Below are 21,699 nucleotides of genomic sequence, written 5' to 3'. Positions count from 1 at the left end.
TCTTTTGGTCGAGAGAGTGAAACATCCACAGATGTGCGAAGAGGGTCATTATAGGGGTTTGTGTTTAGTTTACGTGCTTCGTTTAATGACGCAAAAGTAATATAGACAAGAAGTGTGTGTTGCGCATGTATTGCGGATAATGATCTCAGTGCGCACTGAGTGGATTTTTACGCGGAGTCGCCAGGAACCTACGGAAAACTGCCGCTCTCCAAAACTCGCCTGACCGATCCTACGGAGTTGAAAACAGTAGGAATCACACGGAAAGAATTCAAACAATAAAAAAATGACTATAGACATAAGCTTGGTGCATCCACCTACGCGCGTTTGGTGATTTGTAAATCAGCAGCTGGTGTCTGGACGGATGTTTGGCGTAAACAAGCACAAACACGGAGCAAACGCGAAGTGACGGGACACAGAGAGCCACTCGGATTTTGGCTACACTGGAGATCGTTCATCATGGTGTCCGTAACGCGTTTCAGTAAGGCGTGTGTCGACTGCGTGGCTCTGTTGTTCTGCCTGGCCGTCATGTGTGAGCTGGTTTCGGCTCAGAATGACACGGAACCCATCGTCCTGGAGGGCAAGTGTCTGGTGGTTTGTGACTCGAACCCCGCCGACTGGAAGAGCTCGTCCTCGCCTCTGGGCATCTCCGTGCGCGCCGCCAACTCCAAAGTGGCTTTTTCCGCGGTCAGGAGCAACAACCACGAGCCCTCGGAGATGAGCAATAAAACGAGAATCATATATTTTGACCAGGTAAGGCTGAATGTGATGGTTTTACACATGCTATGCTAAAACAATTTTATTTATTTATTTATTTTGCACAGACTTTGACTTTTCAGACCGTCTAACTCGGTGAAGCTCGTGCTTTAGACTAATAGTTTTGGATATGTAAATTTTTGAAAAAAAAAGACCTCTTGACAGCTTAACTTAATAGTGACGTATGTTCTGGCATTATCCAGGGGAAAGTTGTCACAGTGTCATTAAACAGCCTGTCAGACAAGTGGGAATGAATAAATAAAATCGAATATAACATATAGAGATATCAAATTATTAATTTTTCCAATACCTAAATATTGTATGTAATAAATTACAAAATACACGTGTGACAACTTGCCCCATCCTTTTGTAACTCTCCTTTTGTAATTCAATGAATTTGTTTACTATTTGTAATACTGATGGTGTTTTTAAAGCTCATTTTACCTTCACATATTTTGGATCTAATTAAATGAAACCAGTATTATGGAATATTAAAATACAACAGGCATAAAGCACTAAATAATTAAATCAGCTTGTCATCATTACAGCAGGTCACAATGAATATGCATTAGTTAATTATGTTTTAAATTAGATTACTTTGATAACTGCATTAGGTCTAGAGGTCAGGTATTATTTTGAATTTAATATGGACATTAGCATGGATAATTTGACAACAAAAATCAGCTTGGATGAATTCAAAATACATTATTTTGACGAGAGTTCAGTTTTAAAAATTCAGGATAAATTTTGTGAACATATTTGTACATGGAAAAGATTGTTTCATAACTTTGATTAGATTCACAGCTGCTCCTGTACAAAAAAAGTCAAATTGTTCCTAAATAATAAATTGCAACTGTGTGTTTGAGCCTGCCAGCACATAAACGCAGGGTTTCCATTACTGCAGCAGATACACAGGCATGAAATACCACTGTCATAGGTCATTAGTGACGAGTCAAACTGTCAGGCCTGTAAAGGGCAAAGATTTGTTCTTATTGTATTGCTTATTTTTAGCTGTGTTTGTGATGAAAGTGGTGTGTGCTGCCCTCATGCATTCACACGCATTGCTTAATTTCAGCCTTTAGCTTTATGACTGAAAAATTTTAATTGGAAACATCATGCATATGCTGAATTCACGGCATACTGCTTTTCAAATCGCTGCCATTCCTTTTGATATGAACTTTAAAGCACTTATAAAAGCATATAAAAAAAGTGTGAATTTTTAATTCTCTGCGTGTTTTGGTGCACCTGATTTCATTCAGTTCGCATGCTTGCTCAAAGACGGGGTAGAATTAATGAAGGAACGTCATTATGCAGGGTCAGATCAAACACGCAGCCTGCATGATGTGCATCCCTGAAGAAAAGCTAACTATTTTATTACAAATATCCTTGAAATAAATGAAATGATGCTGGAGTTGAGGTCAATGTGTATTTGTTTCTCATGATTCAATTATTTCCCAGAAGGTAAAGGAGGAATGAAATGAAATGAATGAAAAGTTCATTATTAAAACTGTCCATTGTGAGCGAATCAGATTTTTTAATGAATCAATTGATACAGAAATCTAAATGATTCGTTCGTGTTTTAGAATGACTGATAGATCTGATCCCATTCTCAAATTCAACTCACCGACTCAGTGTTTCATTCACGTTGGTTATGGAAAATATTCTCAGTGAATACAACATCAGTTTTGACCTGTTCCTCACATTAAGCTATTGTATGGTGCTTTTGCAAGATTTTTGATGCTTGAAAGCTCAAATCTCATTTAATCAGAAAACATACCAACTACACTGTAAATATGAATTTTTTAGATTGTTAATAAGATTATTATAGCATGTTTTACAATAAGTTTCTTCTACTTCAAAAGTTCATGCATAATTCATCTATTTATTTATAATTGTTTGTGACATTTACTAGTAATTTCACGGCTGATTCGTTCATGTATCAGACTTATCTGACTCTCAGATTCAACTCACAGACTTAATGATTCGTTCACACTGATCTCGGGAAACATTATCAGACTTCACTATGTAAGTAAATAAGACTTAAATTGTGAACCGTTCCCTAACAGAAACCTTTATGCCTATAAAAGGTATGAAATATAGTGTATGACTATGTTTACGTTACTGTTTTGGTGCTTTTGCATCCTTTCTGATTCTTGAAAGCTCAGTCTCCATTCACTGTAATGGGGGGGGGGGGATCAATACGATTATTAGAGTATTACAAGAAAATAATGTTACAGCTTTTCTTCTTCAAAATTTCACTTTTAATTGGATGTCACCTGCCGTTTCTTTGTAATAGTTTGTAAAATTACTAGCAATTTTTCACAGCCTTCGGAACATTGTAAAAATAGTGCAAGACTCCTTTTATGGCTCTTTTGAATAATTTTTAATGCTTGAAAGCCTCAGTCCCCATATATTGTAATGGAAATCAACTACACTGTAAAAAAACCCTGCTTCAAAATGTATGTTTCGTTCATTGTTACTTGTCATTTCTTTGCTATTGTTTGTGAAATTTACTTGAGTTTCACAGCTGATTAATTCATAGATCAGCCTGATTGATCTGACTCTCATTTTCAACTCACTGACTCTGTGATTCTTTCACACTTATCATGGATAATATTATCAGTAAATAAGATTTCAATTTTTATCTGCTTCTCACACAAAGCTACCATCTAGCTATATCCAGTCCCTACAAAAGATTCAAAATATGACTATTTTTATGATGCTTTTGCATCCTTGTTGCTGCTTGAAAGCCTCAGTCCCAATTTATTGTGATGGAAAAAGAAACCAACTGCAATGTAAAAAAAAATAAATACAATAGAATAGTGGAGAATAAATGAGTAAAAATTGTTTGTACACCTTTTTTTCCAGTGTACAGAATTCAACATTTTTATTTTCCACAGAAGAAGGAAAGTCACATGGGTCTGGGGCAAAACAAGGGAGAGTAAATGAATTAGCATCTAAGGATGATCTATTTCTTTAATTCCCAGAGATTTCGACAGATGGGTTAGGATAAAATTGTTTCTTTTTGCTGAGATGCACAGGAAGCTTGGTTCATTTTGCCCTTGAGGAGCCCTTATTGTCCTCTCATTGCTTTGGCTGCAGGAAAATGAAAAAAATACAAGGTAAAAAAAAAAAAAGGTGCAGGACTGACCAGCTGCCCTCAGCCGCTGAGCTCCAGCACCTTGACACACATAACACCGTCCAGTCACCTGTCCTGGCACGTCTCTGGCTCGTGGGACACCGCTGGGAAAGGCTGCTCGGAGCTCACAGACTGAGAGAGAAAGAGAGAGAGAAGTCTGCCCTTGTGAATTGTATACCAAGAGCTTTGTGAACCAACAAAAGAGCTGGGTGTTTGGGATGCTGAGTAATCCTAGTGCAATATCACAGCTAGTTTTATGCGCAAAGCCTTTGTTGCCTTCATATAGAGTCAGTGCGTCACTGCCGCGCCGCTCTATAAATATTCATGCATCATATACAGTGGGGTCCCAAAATCTGAGAGGGAAAGCATTTATTTGATTTAATACAAGAAAATCATTTGAAAATGAAAGTGTAACAGTTAAATCTTTTAAAATGTAGTTCATTAGTGTCTTAGAATTTGCTTTGCCTGATGTGAAGCAAACCTGATGATTGTGTTTTCCAGCATGATCTGGTTCTTCAGTACAAATGTCTGTACACTTCAAAAATTATTTTCAACTTATCTAGTTTTCTTGTACAAATATATAGTAATTGTCAGGAACACAACTGGACACAGATGCAGGTTACAGGTTAGTGTGAGAACAATTTATTCAATAAGTCCAAAAGAAAAAACTCCCTCCAACGAACAGAAACAGGCCGGGAAATAAGGGAAAAAGTCCAACAGAACAATAAGAGACGTCAATGTCCTTGCGTAAACAACCGGCAGGGGGCGCCCAACGGCGCGGCCGCGTAGAGAGCGGAGATGGGAGGAAGACACAGGAGAGCCTGTAATGGAGCAAACCAAAACACTTCTGAAGAATGCAGGTGCCCGGTCTGGGAAATGAGGGAGGGAAAAAAATAGAAAAAAAAAACCCCAGTAGCAACAAACAATGGCACGACAGAACAAGACTTGACTGGATCAGACAAAATGGCTACACATGGACTATAGTCGAACAACGATCTGGCACCGATTGGCGCGACAGATGGGAATAAATAGAGCAAGAGATGAACAGACATTGAATTCAGGTGAGTGGAGTCAAACAATTAGAAGCGGAAACTGTAGTAATGAGGGGGAGGGAGGAACGCCACAGACAGGGGCAAGACAAACAATCAAAACCAAAACAAAACACAATGTGCACACGAAATGCAGACATATACAAAAACACACACACACACACCGAAGAACGGCGTGATCAGACAGCGGACATGACAGTACCCCCCCTCCACCGGACGCCACCAGGCGCCGCAGGAAGGGGCTCACCTCATTGCCGGTAGAAGTCCTCGACCAGTGTCCAATCCCGGGCCGGAAGCCAGCTCCTCTCCTCTGGACCATAGCCCTACCAGTCCACAAGATATTGAAAGCCCCGACCTCTACGTCGGACATCTAGCAACTTCCGCATCGTATAGACCGGGGAGCCATCCACTAGACGGGAGGAGGGGGGGTTGGGGCAGAGGGAACAAGAGGGGAATGAAACACAGGTTTAACCCTGGAAACATGGAAAACAGGGTGCACCCGACCAAGAGTGGTAGGGAGCTTGAGCTGCACTGCTGCCAGACTCAGGACCTTGGTGATCTGGTATGGGCCAATGAACCTGGGTGCCAACTTGCGTCAGGCTACCCTAAGAGGCAGGTCCTTGGTGGAGAGCCATACCCTTTGACCACACACATAGCAGGGAGCAGGAGTCCGGTGACGATCGGCCGCTGCTTTGGTCCACCTATTAGCCTGGGCCAAGGCCACCTTAGCCCTCTTCCAGGTGCGTCGACACCGTCGGACAAAAGCCAAAGCAGACGGGACCGCAGCTTCGGGTTCCTGTGTGGGAAACAAGGGAGGTTGATAACCGACAGAACACTGGAATGGGGACATACCTGTGGCCGAAGCCGGAAGGGAGTTATGGGCGTATTCTACCCAGGACAGCTGTTGACACCAGGAGCTGGGATTGTGGGATGCCAGGCAGCGAAGAATGCGTTCCAAATCCTGGTTTGCCCGCTTGGACTGCCCGTTGGTCTGGGGATGGAATCCTGATGACAGACTCGTAGAGGCCCCGATCTGCTGACAACTCCCTCCAAAACCGAGAGACAAAATGGGGACCCCTATCAGAGACCACGTTGACCGGAAGACCATGAATCCGAAATACGTGATCAACCATCACCTGAGCAGTCTCTTTGGTTGAGTGGAGCTTGGGAAGGGGAATAAAATGGGCCGCCTTAGAGAAACGGTCCACCACCATAAGAATGACGGTGTTACCCTTAGATTCCGGGAGGCCAGTGACAAAATCAAGGGCCAAATCTGACCAGGGCGAGAAGGGATGGGCAACGTGTGGAGCAGACCAACGGGAGGTGCATTGGAAGTCTTGTTCTGAGCACACAGCGAGCAGGCAGCCACGAACTGCCTGACATCCTTGGTCATGGATGGCCAACAGAATTGTTGACGGATGGCAGCCAGCGACCTCCGGACTCCTGGATGACAGACCAGCCTGGACGAGTGACCCCACTGGATTACTTCAGAGCGCAACTTGGTGGGAACAAACAGATTACCCACTGGACCCCCTTCAGCACAGGTCCCTTAAGTAGGGTCTCCTCTACTCGTCTCTACATGTCCCAAGAGAGGGATGCCACCACCACCCCTTTGGGCAAGATTGTGTCTGCTGACTCCTCCCCCACAGGAGCCTCGAAGAGACGAGAAAGAGCATCGGGCTTAACATTTTTGGACCCGGGCCTTTATGATAGGGTTAAATTGAAGAGGGCCCAGCGAGCCTGTCAGGAGCTCAGCCTCCTGGCCGAACCATATACTCAAGGTTTTTGTGATCCGTCCAGACCAGGAAGGGCCGAGCTGCGCCCTCCAACCAGTGACGCCACTCCCCCAAAGCCAGCCTGACCGCCAACAACTCCCAATTGCCTATGTCTTAATTCAGTTCTGGGGGACTCAGGCGGTGGGAGAAGAAGGCACAGGGATGCACCTTTCCATCCTCGTGCGACCACTGAGATAGGACCGCGCCCACACTGACATCTGAGGCATCCACCTCAACAATGAATTGACGTTCAGGGTCTGGAATAGACAAGACAGGAGCAGAGATAAAATGGGACTTTAATTAATCAAAGGCCTCCTGTGCCCCAGTATTCCACTTGAACAGTACCTTAGGAGAGGTGAGTGCCATTAAAGGTGCAGCAATCTGACCAAAGTTCTGGATGAACCGCCGATAGAAGTCGGCAAACCCCAGGAACCGCTGCAGAGCTTTACGAGAGTCAGGAGCTGGCCACTCGGCAATGGCCCTTACCTTACAGGGGTCCGCTTTGATCTCCCTCGCAGAAACAACGAACCCCAGGAACGGAACCGACTGGGCATGGAAGACGCACTTCTCCGCCTTAACATAGAGCTGGTTCTCCGGCAGCCGTTGTAACACCTGGCGAACATGCTGAGTGTGTACCTGCAGAGATGGTGAAAATATCAAGATATCATCAAGATACACGAAGACGAAGCGATTCACCATGTCTCTCAACACATCGTTAACCAGGGCCTGGAAGACAGCTGGGGCATTGGTCAGACCAAATGGTAGCACCCGGTACTCAAAGTGTCCCATTGGTGTGTTGAAAGCTGTCTTCCACTCATCCCCCTCACGTATGCGAATCAGGTGATAGGCATTCCGAAGGTCTAGCTTGGTGAAGACCTTGGCTCCCTGCAATAGCTCAAAGGCAGACGACATAAGAGGCAAGGGGTACCTGTTCTTACTAGTGATGTCATTCAGGCCTCGATAATCTATACAAGGACACATGGAGCCGTGCTTCTTCTTGACAAAGAAGAACCCAGCACCTGCAGGAGAAGACGAGGGTCGGATGAGACCGGCTTTGAGGGATTCATTAATATATTTGTCCATGGCCTCTCTTTCAGGGCCTGAAAGGGAAAACAAGTGACCCTTGGGCGGAGTAGTGCCTGGGAAGAGCTCAATGGCACAATCATAAGGGTGATGTAGAGGTAAGGAGGTGGCCCGGGACTTACTAAACACCTGGCACAGGTCGTGGTACTCCACCGGGACCCCCTTCAAATCAGCAGCCTCCACCTGCAAGACAGGACACACAGACACAGGAAAAGAGGCAGCATCCAAACAAGACGCAAGACAAAACTTACTCCAAGACAAGACAGAGTTGCTGGACCAATCCACGTGAGGGCCATGTTGCACCAACCACGGGTGCCCCAGAACTATGGGAGCGCTCGGGGATTCAAGAAGGTACAGCGTGGTCACCTCACAGTGATTGCCCGAGACTATTAGATTGACAGGAGGAGTAGCATAGGAGACAGTGGTGATCAAAGTGCCATTCAATGAACGAGCAGGAATAGGTTCAGGAAGAGGAATGGCAGGAATCCCCCAATGGGTGGCTAGAGAGAGGTCCATAAAGTTGCCCTCAGCTTCCGAGCCAACCAGTGCTGCACAGAAGTTAAAGACATCACCAAAATCAATTGAGACAGGAAGAAAAGTGCGAGAGGAAGGGGGATGCAATAAAGGGGTAGCGCTCACCAGGATCCCCCTCTTTACTGGTGAGCCTTGACTTAGGCTCAGGCTCAGTGGTTTCTGTGGGGGAAACAGATGACGACTCCTCAGTCCTCCACGGTGGACGAACTGCCAGGCGCTGACGGCGGCGGCGGAGGCGACCCTCAATCCGCAATGCCATATTAAAAAGATCGTCAAAGTCACGTGGCAAGTCCTGAGTGGCCAGCTCATCCTGGATGTCATCCTCTAGCTCTGCACGGAACATAGTTCGACAGGCCTCCTCATTCCAATCGCAGGTAGCTGCCAGAGTCTTGAAATGAATCGCATAGTCCGTCACTGAGCGACCCGCCTGGCTAGCTGGTCAGCCACTTCCTGACCTCTGGCAGAGCGATCAAATAGCCTCTCCATCTCCTGGTGGAAATACTTGAAAGAAGCACAACAGGGAGCTTGAGTCTCCCAGAAGGAGGTTCCCCAGTCTCTAGCCTTGCCAGTTAGAAGAGTCAATACAAAAGCCACTTTGGACATCTCAAGCGCGTATGTGCGTGGCCGCAAGGCAAACACCACAGAACACTGGGAAAAGAAGGCCTGGCAGGAATTGGGGTCCCCATCATAGGGTGGTGGGTTATTGCATCGGAGCTCAGGGTCAGGGCGAGGAAGATGGTGAGCTGCACCACCCTTTGCAGCCTCTCGTTGCAGCTCTTGGATGTGGGTGGTCAGCTCAGCCACTTGGTTGGCTAGGAACTCCACCTCCCTTGTGGTGTTCGTCAGTCTGGCTTCGTGCTGGCCCAAAAGAACGCCCTGCTGGGTGACTGCAGTTCTGACCGAATCTGCGCCTGCTGTGTCCATCTTGGCCAGATCGTTCTGTCAGGAACACAACTGGACACAGATGCAGGTTAAAGTGTGAGAACAATTTATTCAATAAGTCCAAAAGAAAAAACTCCCTCCAACGAACAGAAACAGGCCGGGAAATAAGGGAAAAAGGTCCAACAGAAAAATAAGAGACTTCAAAGTCCTTGCGTAAACACCCAGCAGGGGGCGCCCAATAGCGCGGCCGCGTAGAGAGGGGAGATGGGAGGAAGACACGGGAGAGCCCGTAACGGAGCAAACCAAAACACTTCTGAAGAATGCTGGTGCCCGGTCTGGGAAATGAGGGAGGGGAAAAAAATAGAAAACAAAACAAAATCAGTAGCAACAAACAATGGCACGACAGAACAAGACTTGACTGGATCAGACAGAATGGCTACACATGGACTATAGTCGAACAACGATCTGGCACCGATTGGCGCAACAGACAAGAATAAATAGAGCGAGAGATGAACAGACATTGAATTCAGGTGAGTGGAGTCAAACAATTAGAAGCGGAAACTGTAGTAATGAGGGGGAGGGAGGAACGCCACAGATAGGTGCAAGACGAATGATCAAAACCAAAACAAAACACCATGTGCACACGAAATGCAGACATATACAAAAACACACACACACACCGAAGAACGGGGTGATCAGACAGCGGACATGACAGTTTTTTTAAGCATAAATTTACTTCATTTTGCAGAATTATTTAGAAAACTTGACTTAATATCTTAAGTAATTTTGCTTCTCAAATAAATGTACTTTGATTCATCCCCCTGGTGCTTTTAAAGTAATGGTCAAAAATGACAGATTATAGTATATTTACTAAATGAGCATATACCCGAAAATGAAGCTTAAAATGTAGTCAATCTTGACTTAAAGGGTTAGTTCACCCAAATAGCAAAATTATGTCATTAATAACTCACCCTCATGTCGTTCCAAACACGTGAGACCTCAGTTTATCTTCAGAACACAGTTTAAGATATTTTAGATTTAGTCCGAGAGAAACAAATGTTAATGATAAATCCACTGTTATGTTTGTACTGGCTACTGTATACAGGCCACCAGGGCACCATACAGACTTTATTAAAGAGTTTGGTGATTTTACATCCGAGTTAGTTCTGGCTGCAGATAAAGTTTTAATAGTTTGTGATTTTAATATCCATGTTGATAATGAAAAAGATGCATTGGGATCAGCATTTATAGACATTCTGACCTCTATTGGGGTTAGACAACACGTTTCAGGACCTACTCATTGTCGAAATCATACTCTAGATGTAATACTGTCACATGGAATTGATGTTGATAGTGTTGAAATTATGCAGCCAAGTGATGATATCTCATATATATTAGTTTTAGTTTTGTGCAAACTTCATATAGCCAAAATTGAAAATTCTACTTCTTGTTACAAGTATGGAAGAACCATCACTTCTACCACAAAAGACTGCTTTTTAAGTTATCTTCCTGATGTATCCAAATTCCTTAGCATATCCAAAACCTCAGAACAACTTGATGATGTAACAGAAACTATGGACTCTCTTTTCTAGCACTTTAAATACAGTTGCTCCTCTACGCTTAAGGAAGCTTAAGGAAAACAGTTTGACACCATGGTATAATGAGCATACTCGCACCCTAAAGAGAGCAGCCCGAAAAATGGAACGCAGCTGGAGGAAAAAAAAACTAGAGGTATTTCGTATTGCTTGGCGGGAAAGTAACCTATCCTACAGAAAAGCATTAAAAACTGCTAGATCCGATTACTTTTCTTCTCTTTTAGAAGAAAACAAACATAACCCCAGGTATTTATTCAATACAGTGGCTAAATTAACGAAAAATAAAGCCTCAACAAGTGTTGACATTTCCCAACACAACAGCAGTAATGACTTTTTGAACTACTTTACTTCTAAAATCGATACTATTAGAGATAAAATTGCAACCATTCAGCCGTCAGCTACAGTATCGCATCAGACAGTGCACTATAGACCCCCTGAGGAACAGTTCCACTCATTCTCTACTATAGGAGAGGAAGAATTGTATAAACTTGTTAAATCATCTTAACCAACAACATGTATGTTAGACCCTATACCATCTAATCTCCTAAAAGAGGTGCTTCCTGAAGTCATAGATCCTCTTCTGACTATTATTAATTCCTCATTGTCAATAGGATATGTCCCCAAAACCTTCAAACTGGCTGTTATTAAGCCTCTCATCAAAAAACCACAACTTGACCCCAAAGAACTAGTAAATTATAGGCCAATCTCGAATCTCCCTTTTCTGTCCAAGATACTAGAAAAGGTGGTATCCTCACAATTATATTCCTTCTTAGAGAAAAATTGTATATGTGAGGATTTCCAGTCAGGATTTAGACCGTATCATAGTACTGAGACTGCTCTCCTTAGAGTTACAAATGATCTACTCTTATCATCTGATCGTGGGTGTATTTCTCTATTAGTTTTATTGGATCTTAGTGCTGCATTTGACACTTTTTTTTGCAATTGACCACAACATTCAGAAAAAAAATGTTGTATATCCATCTACAATGAAATATAAATTATTATAATTTATTATTTTTTTTTACCTTTTTAGCCTTTATAATCAACAATACGGTTGGTTCCCTATCTGTCGGTCACTACGAGTTGTGTCGCACGACATATGGGGTCTCACTTGGGAGGCCAATCATCTCTGAGTTTAAGAGAAAACGCCAATGAAAATTGGCTAGTGGATTTAACATACCTGAGCCACTCCCCGTGCCAACGGGTATAAATAGGGCGACAGGTGCATCCACTCATTAGATTTTTGCTTTGTAGCCGAGTAGTTGATGTATCCAGTCTCTACAAAGCCTTCATCTGTGTGTTCGAGAGCTGTTCCTGGTCAGTGTGAAGGCGCAGTACAGCGGTGTCCCTGTGACGGCGATTCCCCTGGGCGCTTCGGCTGAAAGAGCAGTTTCTTAAATAGCAAATTACGGAAGATTCGCGTCTTTTTCAAGATGCCGTTTCGTCCGTGTCCTTCTGGATGCGGTCGTTTCCTGTCTTTGGTTGACGGTCACGAGCGTTGTCTGCAGTGTCTGGGCATCCAACACTCTGAGGCTGCACTCGTGGATGATTTATGCGTCTATTGTGTCTACTCTGTCGCCACCCCTCCCGGTTTCTCTGGCTCGAGCAGGGGACCGCCGGCTGGCACTCTGGGAGATCTGAGGGTTACAGTGAGAGCTTCTTCGCCGGGCCACGCCCCACGGACCTCTTGCTCCTCCCGCAGCGCGTGTCCCGTACGGCTGCCGATTGATTTTGCTGGGCCGTCTTACAGCGGTCTCACAACATCGTTCTGCCCCGGTTCCTTTCTTTCCCGTAGGTGAATGAAGAGGTGACGAAGTCGTGGACGGCCCCTTTCATGGCCAGAAACTGCTCATCTCCCTCTTCCATCCTCACCACCCTCGATGGCGGGGCAGCCAGGGGGTAGGTGGACATTCCCAAGGTGGAGAGAGCGGTTGCGGTGCACCTGTGCCAACAAAACGCCGCCACTTGGAGGAATCGTCCGCGTCTCCCGTCCAAGGCCTGTAAGCTGTCGGCCGCTCTGGCTGCCAAGGCTTACAGTGCTGTGGGCCAAGCTGCCTCTGCCCTGCATGCCATGGCTATCCTGCAGGTACATCAAGCCAAGGCGCTGAAATCAATGCACGAGGGCGGTACCGACCCGAGGTTGATCCAGGAACTGTGCACGGCGACTGACTTCGCCTTACGGGCGCCGAAGGTCACGGCGCGGTCCCTCGGGAAGGTGATGTCCACGCTGGTGGTCCAGGAGCGCTATCTCTGGCTGAACCTGCCCGAGATGAGAGACGTCGACAAAGCCCGATTTCTCGATGCTCCCGTCTCCCAGGCAGGCCTGTTCAGCGACACGGTCGAGGACTTTGCCCAGCAGTTCTCAGCAGTGCAAAAGCAGACTGAGGCCATCCAGCACATCTTGCCCCGACGTGATCCTCCGGTTGCCACCATTCCGTCGCGGGCAGCGCCTCAGCATGCTCGTCGCCGTGGGCGCCCCCCTGCGTCCTCCACACCAGCTCCGCCCCGTGCTGAGAGTTCTTCGAGGCCGGTGCGTCGAGCCCTGCGCAGGAGAGCGGCGCCCCCCCGTGTCACTCCCGGCTGCGAAGTACTCTAATGAATGATTGATTCGAATGATTCGTTCGCGAACTGGATATCACAAACTGCTTTGTTTTGAACTCTCTCACAACAGACACGGAAGAGAAACAATGCTGAATAAAGTCGTAGTTTTTGCTATATTTGGACCAAAATGTATTTTCGATGCTTCAACAAATTCTAACTGACCCTCTGATGTCACATGGACTACTTTGATGATGTTTTTCTTACCTTTCTGGACATGGACAGTATACCGTACACACAGTTTCAATGGAGGGACTGAGAGCTCTCGGACTAAATCTAAAATATCTTAAACTGTGTCCCGAAGATAAACGGTCTCACGGGTTTGGAACGACATAAGGGTAAGTTATTAATGACATAATTTTGCTATTTGGGTGAACTAACCTTTTTAAATTTGATCTTTTAAAAGAAGACACTTGGTAGATTATTGTAGAAGTGAAAAAAGGTAAAAATAAAAAAGAAAGAAGAAAGAAAGAAACAAAGAAACAAAGAAACAGAGAAATCTGATTCACCCACAGAATCTTGCAGACATTGTTGAATAAGTTTCTCCCGTTGCTTTTATGGACTCTCTATGGGCTTCTCCTTTGTCCATATGGTAATTTCTCTACTGTGCGAAAGAGAGTCGCAGGTTATGATGCAATCGTTAGCCTATTTTTACAAAAACTGCTTCTACGGGGCGATGACGTAAGATACAAGGTAATGGGACCTTTTATACATTTTCGTGTTTCTTCAGAAATAATGAATGGACAAATATAGTCTTTAAACGCCTCAGATGTAAAGTTATTCACTGTCAAAGTGACGCCAAAATAAATGGGAGCCAATGGAATGCTAACAGCAGGTGGGGGTCCGCTAGCCAATGGCGGCACCCAGGGATGCTTCAATAAAATATGAAACCCTGCCCCCCCTGACTTAAGCGCTGTCTTCTTCTTTTGAACTGAATCAGAAGAGCTGTAATAGAGTTTTGCGCTACAGCGCCACACTGGTCAAACCACATTATTGCAGGCTGTCACATTAGGTAGATATGAAATCAAACCACTACTCAAAAACATTTGCAGACAATTTGTTTTATCGTCGACGTTGTCGATAATGTCGACTAACTGTTTCAGCCCTAGTATATATATACTAAAGTCAATACGTTAAAGAGAATCATGCGATTTCACATCTCCCATCTCTAAATCATCTATCAACTGCGCAATAAACAGATTACACAATACTAGAATGCATAATAAAAGCACCCCAAAACGGAAACTCAAAGAGAAATTAAAGACTTTTGACTTAACACAAGGAAAACTTTAGATTTTCTTATCTGACTGGTACTTCTTGCTCTGACGGACGCCATTATGTGGCATATATACGCATATATGCAGCATATATATTATCATATATGTGCTTATAAACTGCATATAGGTTTCATGCACATATATCCTTATATAGGTTCTTTCCATGTGGGAACAAATATGAATTCTCCCTTTTGTTTGAGTTCTTCTTCAGTTTTAATAAAGCAAAGATCAAAAGAGAGAGCACAATGTACAAACGTACCTTTGTGTGCTCAGAGGGTCAATATACGAACTCTGTCTACTCCTCTTTCTGTCTACAAGGTGAAAACAATAAATACACTTTCTTTTTGATGTTTACTTCAATCAGTTTTTTCGACATATCCTGAAATTTCATCAGTTTTGAGAACACTGTGTTTTAAGTCTGTTGCAGGACGTTTGGCTCTAATAACATTTGATTTAAAGTCAGTTGTCCTGCATTTTTGCCAGAGTGTAAAGAGTTTTATTATTGTTGCGCCGTTTAAAATAAGAGAGAGAAAAAAATCATTTGTTTTTATTATAGTTTTGTAGGTGACATGATGCTGTAATTTAAATCATTCCCAAATGCTAAATATAAAAATTCAGTACTAACTCCCACACTATTTGTGCATGAATAATACCTCATAGTGTGTTTTTTTTTACCGATGCCAAAGAAACCTGGGCTTCCAGACCACTTCAGCAGTGGCACAAACTGATCACCTCCATGCCACACCGAATTGAGGCAGCAATACTAACCAAGTATTGAGTACATGTACAGTAAATTAACATACTTTCCAAAAGGCCAACAATTCAGTAAAAACTTTTTTTTATTATTATTCTTATGAAGTATCCTAATTTGTTGAGATGAATTTGTGAATTGGTGGGTTTTTGTTAAATGTGAGCCAAAATCATCACAGTTAAAAGAACCAAAGACCTAAACTACTTCAGTCTGTGTACATTGATTTCATTTAAAACACAAGTTTAACAATTTGAGTTGAATTACTGAAATAAATGAACTTTTCCACGACATTCTAATTCATTGAGATGCACCTGTACATTTTTGTTGTTAACTGTTGTTAACAGTGTTGATTTAACCACTGCATGTGCTGAAAATTAATTTTTCAAAGTCCTAGTTTTATATATCTTCAATGTAATGAATCAATATTTTAAATGGATCATAAATGCATTTATGCTGCCTCTGTGCATTAAAAAGTCTTTTCGTGGTGAATATCCTGCTTCAGATATAGTTTCTGTCTTTTGCACGAGTGAAAATCCACCTACTGTATGATTGATTGTCCTGCATTTGCTATAGTTCCTGGTGGCACATCACCAGATTAGAGTTGAATGATGGTCAGCATGACCGTGAGAATGGGAAATCAGTGTGACGGAGGCCTATAGGAAATCCTGATTGTTGTGTCATTGCTAATGAGAATTATTGTTGAGAAGTCCAGTTGTAAACATGCGTGCATTCATATTTCACTCCTGCTGCCTTTTGTAATCTCACTCAAATGATTTTTCCAGGTCTTTGTTTGAGATTTTTGCATCACAAGCATACATAGTTCACAGAACTGTAAGTCTGGATAGGATATTTCATTGTTCTCATGTGTTGAATCAGGTCTGATACCTCTGAAAAAACTCTTTTCCAGGTTCTTGTGAACGTAGGAAACTATTTCACGCTGGACTCCGTCTTTCTTTGTCCTCGGAAAGGAATCTACAGCTTTAACTTCCACGTCATTAAAGTATACCAGAGCCAGACTATACAAGTAAGCACTGACTATATCTCTCTCACACACAAAACAATTTAATCAGCTTCATTTTATATCGTATTTGAGTTTCATAATGAACAGAGTTAGAGAAACAGGAAACTGGGAAGCCTATCGTTATGCGTATCTCGTCAGTAAAACCGGTTCTCTAATCAACTGTAAATTCCCCCAGGTGCGAGATTTTACATAGAGCAGCTGTTACTACACGGAGCCATTGTTAACTGAGAAGATGCGCAAATCCACTTCATTTTCAGCGTTTATTTGCGCATCTTCTCAGTTAACAACGGCTCCGTGTAGTAATAGCTGCTCTATGTGAAATAACGTACCTGGGGGAATTTACCGCTGATTACCGGCTTTACTGACGAGATGCGCATAACGATCGGGCTGTGCAGAGACCTTGGAGGGGCAGGTGCAATATATTGCAATATACAGCAATATATTGTGATGCATTCCTTGCTGATTCGCGTATCGATATGGATGATTATGTATTGATACGGCAGCAAATGCTGTGATGCAGTTTTGAAAAAGAAACATATTAGAAAAGACAATTTTAAGATTTAAAAGTAAAAAAATATATATTTTCTTTCCACCTAATAACTCTGGGATTAGAAACTGAAATGTCTTAAATTGTCCCAACCTGATGGCTTTTTCTTCTCTGTTCTACAGAATAATTAAGAACAGCGGTTATAGTAAAAACTATAGAAAACACTCATGCCTCTACATTTCCCTCTTTCTCACCAGCCTCTGTCTCCTGGCTTGCTGTTACCTGCTCTCTTTCTGTCACTTGTGCCTCTATATTTCCCTCTATTTCTTCCTCTATCTCCATCTCCTCATCTGATCTATTACTTTCCACTCTCTGTCCATCTAGGAACAAGGCTCAATTTACTATTTCAGCATTAATATTTTATTTTAACCATCACTACTACTCTTGCACCTAATCAATAAGTCCACCTTAAATATTAATACAAAACATTAAACAACTGATACACTGGAATTTAGTGATTAATATTATTATTACTGTTGTTGACTAAAATTGAACACCTTTGCAATGTAAACAAATGACAGGCTACAAAAGTTATTTATATCCTTCACACTGCACTTTGATGTCAGGTCAGGTATATTATTCATTTTATATTGACAATGATATTTTTACATTTATTTCCAGAGAGATATTATTGAGTTTACATGCTAAAGTGGTCTTGCTGTTGTAAAGACTGTTGCTATTATAGAAATATATATATATATATATATATTTGTGTCACATTTAAAATATAATTATATTTTAATTCATGTCTGAATTGTTTTTATTTTCATAATGATAATTCAGAGAATGAGAAAATCTGAATAAGCCTTACCTCTGTTGTGATAATTATTTTAAAGCACTAAACGTGTTAAAAAAATAAATAAATACTGTAATGTAATATTAGTTTAGTCAAATAACATAAAAAGACCAGACCCCTCGATCAGGGGCATCATGTATTCATGATTTTTGAGGGGGCACATTAAGGGGGGTGGGTATAAGTCATTCTACGAAAGCACTGTATAACTGATATAGGCTTATGTTTTTTTTTTTTTTTTTTTCAAAACAATTCCAAACATGCTTAATATTTCAGGAAATATCTCGTTTCCCAAATATGTGTAGGTAAACGCGTTTTGCACCTTTATAGATTGTTATTTGATCAATATATGGAAATGTAGTGTAATCTATTAACTACACATAAAACCCGACTTTTTACTTAAGTGCCATATCATGCCATAAAATATTTTAATACGACTGAATATGCATTTAATGTAGATTTTAATAACAATATTGTAAGTTACTTATTTTAACACTTTCATTTTACAGAGAGTAAAGAACATTTACACAGGGCCGGCCCGCGGCATAGGCAGTATAGGCAAATGCTAAGGGCGCCACTCATCCATAGGGGCGCCAGAATGAGTGAACGAGTGAATTTATTTATTTTTTTTACATATTTTTTTTTATAATAGGCTACTATTTAAAAACAATTAATTCGAAATACTACCAAATAAAGCAAAAAAAAAAAAAAAAAAAAGTCCGGCTCTTCAATCTTCCCCCGCCCATCGAGTGCTTGAAGTGCGTCAGAAACAGAGCGCGCTCACGATCAGTTGTTGGTAATTTGTTGTGTAGCGTGCCCGACGCCGCATCCAATGTAGACAGCACTGCTTTTGTTAACACACAGCTCGTAGAAACGGGCCTGGCAGCTCGCGCCAGTTCTAGACACGGTGAAAGTTTCCTGATTGTGACGGAAGGCCGAATTTACATGACACATTATAAATGAGCATAGTCTGCGATAGATAGGCTACAGTGCCAAAAAAAAAAAGAGAAGAGGATAAAGACAGAGGTAAAGAGATGTAGTGAATGAACAATTTATTGCATAGGAGTAAGATACTATAATTTCATGGCAGTTATTTTTACCTTAAACTTAATGTTAGCAGTTGTTCTGAGTTCTGAGTCCCCAGACTGTGATTTTGTACAATCATGTCAGTTTTAAGACGCATTTTTTATTATCACTTTTTTATTAATGTTTTACTCTACAGTTGTGCAGTTTTGGGGGGATATAGTACAGGCCAAAAGTTTGGAAACATTACTATTTTTAATGTTTTTGAAAGAAGTTTCTTCTGCTCATCAAGCCTGCATTTATTTGATTAAAAATACAGAAAAAAATTTAATATTGTGATATATTATTACAATTTAAAATAATTTGTTTTCAATTTATTATACTCTAAATTATCATTTATTTCTGTGATGCAAAGCTGAATTTTCAGCATCATTACTCCATTCTTCAGTGTCACATGTGACATCCGGTCTATCACATGATCCTTTAGAAATCATTCTAATATGATGATTTATTATGAGTGTTGGAAACAGTTCCGCTGTAATGTGTGTGTGTGTGTGTGTGTATATATATATATATATATATATATATGTATATATGTATATATATATATATATATATATATATATATATATATATATATATATAAAATAATAATAAGTAAATAAACATCAAAATCACTTCGCTGAGAATGAAACACCACTTACCAGCTTGTTGAAAATATACTCTGGCAATTAAAAAATGCGCGCGCGGCATGAGGAATCGTCCCAGTCGGATGAGGTCGTCATCGTCAGGTGAAAGGTCATCATGTGGGTCATTTTATTGATGGCTAAATTATTATTCAGAAATTTTACTAATATTTAGATTGGGCATGGGCAGGAATTCACAAAATTGTATGTTATGACAAAAAAATTTTTTTAGGAAATTTTGCTTTGACAAAAGGGCACTTTGGGCACCAAGGGGCAAAGGGGCAGGTGCTCCCCAACGCTCCCCCCCCCCTCTGCACGTATATATATATTTGTATTTAAAATGTGTTATCAGTTCAGTACAAATTTATAATATTCCTGTGCTATTCAGAAGGAAACCTTTTTTATTGATAAAAATAATTTCAAAAATACAATTTTGCCCCCATTAATGTATACATAAATTATTTTGGTTAGTAAATTATAATTTAAATATATTTAACATGATGCATATTTTTTAAAGTATGTTTTTGTTATTAAAAAGCAATGATTTCCTTATTATTTATCACAAAATTGTACTGTAATTAGTATTTAAATTATGATAATTCTTGCTTTTATAAAAAATCTTATTTTAAGAATATTTTACAGTTAACAGTACTTTTAACAGTAATTTTAAATTACAATCCATCAATATCAATCAATATAACTGTAAAGCAAAAATGTAATTTATTTAAATTGCTAATGTTTTACAGCGATATTATAACTGACATTTTTATAAATAATCATAAATAACATTTTTTTGGGTGAAAATATAAAGTGGATTACAATATAAGTTATTATTTATTATATGTATTGATTATATTCAAGCTTCAAGTCAAATGTTATGAAAAACTGTACTTAAATAAAGATAGAAGAATTGTTATTCTTTTCAGAAACATGGCCATGATATGAAACCATAAAATAAGTCCTGTCACACTTGAGATCTCTGATTTGATTATATCTCTGTTTTCCAGGTGAATTTAATGCTGAATGGAAAGCCAGTCATCTCTGCCTTCGCCGGTGACAAAGACGTCACACGTGAGGCAGCCACCAATGGAGTCCTGCTGCACCTCAACAAAGAAGACAAGGTTTATCTGAAACTGGAGAAGGGCAATCTGGTAGGTGGCTGGCAATACTCCACCTTTTCTGGCTTTCTTGTTTTCCCATTGTAAAGCAAACAGAAAGACCTCCACCTTTGCTGTCCAGTCATCATCGTGTAACCGGCCCTTCAGCATTAATTGGAGGCTCCCAAATGGAGGCATAATTCCAGACATTCATTCAGCTGTTGTCTTTAAGGAATACTAAAAAAAACCACACCAGTGACCCATGAATCTTGAGAGAGAGGACATCTACTTCAGTGCAATATCACTTTCTGCTGCAAGTCGCTCTTCATAGATCCAGGAGGTTCAGCTCATCACGTCAGACTCTTTGTTTATTTCCTTGTGGCTGTTTGTGTCGCTTTTCTTTAGCGTGTAGTTTTTAGTAAAATGATTATTATTATCTGTTAGCAAGGTCATTACCTCTCGGAGAGGAAATGCTCAAAACCATCTCGTCACGGGAGGGTGCAATATTTCAAAAACCTTGGCACGCAAATTTAAAATAAATAAATACAAATTTTAAGTTTGTAATTTTTTTTTTTGAGAGAATACACCTTTCTATGTAAATTTGTAGACTTGTTAAAGGAATAGTACATTAAAATGAAAATTTGCTGAAAATGTTCTCTCCCTCAGGCAATCCAAGTTGTAGATGAGTTTGTTTCTTCATCAGATTTGGAGAAATGTAGCATTACATCACTTGCACACTCTGCAGTGAATGGGTGCCGTCAAAATGAGAGTCCAAACAGATGATAAAAACATCACAATAATCCACAGGTGATCCACACCACTCCACTCCATCAGATAATGTCTTGTAAAGTGAAAAACTGTGCTTTTTTAAGAAACAAATCTATCATTAAGGCATTTTTAACTTCAAACGGTCGCTTCCAACTAAAATACAAGTCTTCTGTTCATAATATTGCATTCTCTGGTGGAAAAAGTCATCTGAATCAGGAGAGAAATCTGTACAGATCAAACACAGTTTACAAGCCATGACACTCCAGAAAGTTTAAATATGTTGGTGGATTTTAGTGTAAGAGGACAACAGGGGATGGACCTTTTCACT

General features: G+C 41.2%; 1 protein-coding gene across 1 annotated transcript; it reads left to right on the top strand.

Moving 5' to 3' along the window:
- LOC132118517 (cerebellin-4-like) lies at positions 1-21,495 on the top strand. The gene is made up of 3 exons (XM_059528412.1): positions 1-750; positions 16,344-16,460; positions 20,514-21,495. Exons 1-3 carry the CDS (start codon positions 457-459, stop codon positions 20,709-20,711), a joined length of 609 nt encoding a protein of 202 aa, XP_059384395.1. The 5' UTR covers positions 1-456; the 3' UTR covers positions 20,712-21,495.
- The last annotated feature ends 204 nt before the right edge of the window (positions 21,496-21,699 follow it).

Source organism: Carassius carassius, chromosome 37, assembly GCF_963082965.1.
Source record: "Carassius carassius chromosome 37, fCarCar2.1, whole genome shotgun sequence".
Taxonomy (NCBI): domain Eukaryota; kingdom Metazoa; phylum Chordata; class Actinopteri; order Cypriniformes; family Cyprinidae; genus Carassius; species Carassius carassius.
This window is presented reverse-complemented; position numbering and strand designations above follow the sequence as displayed.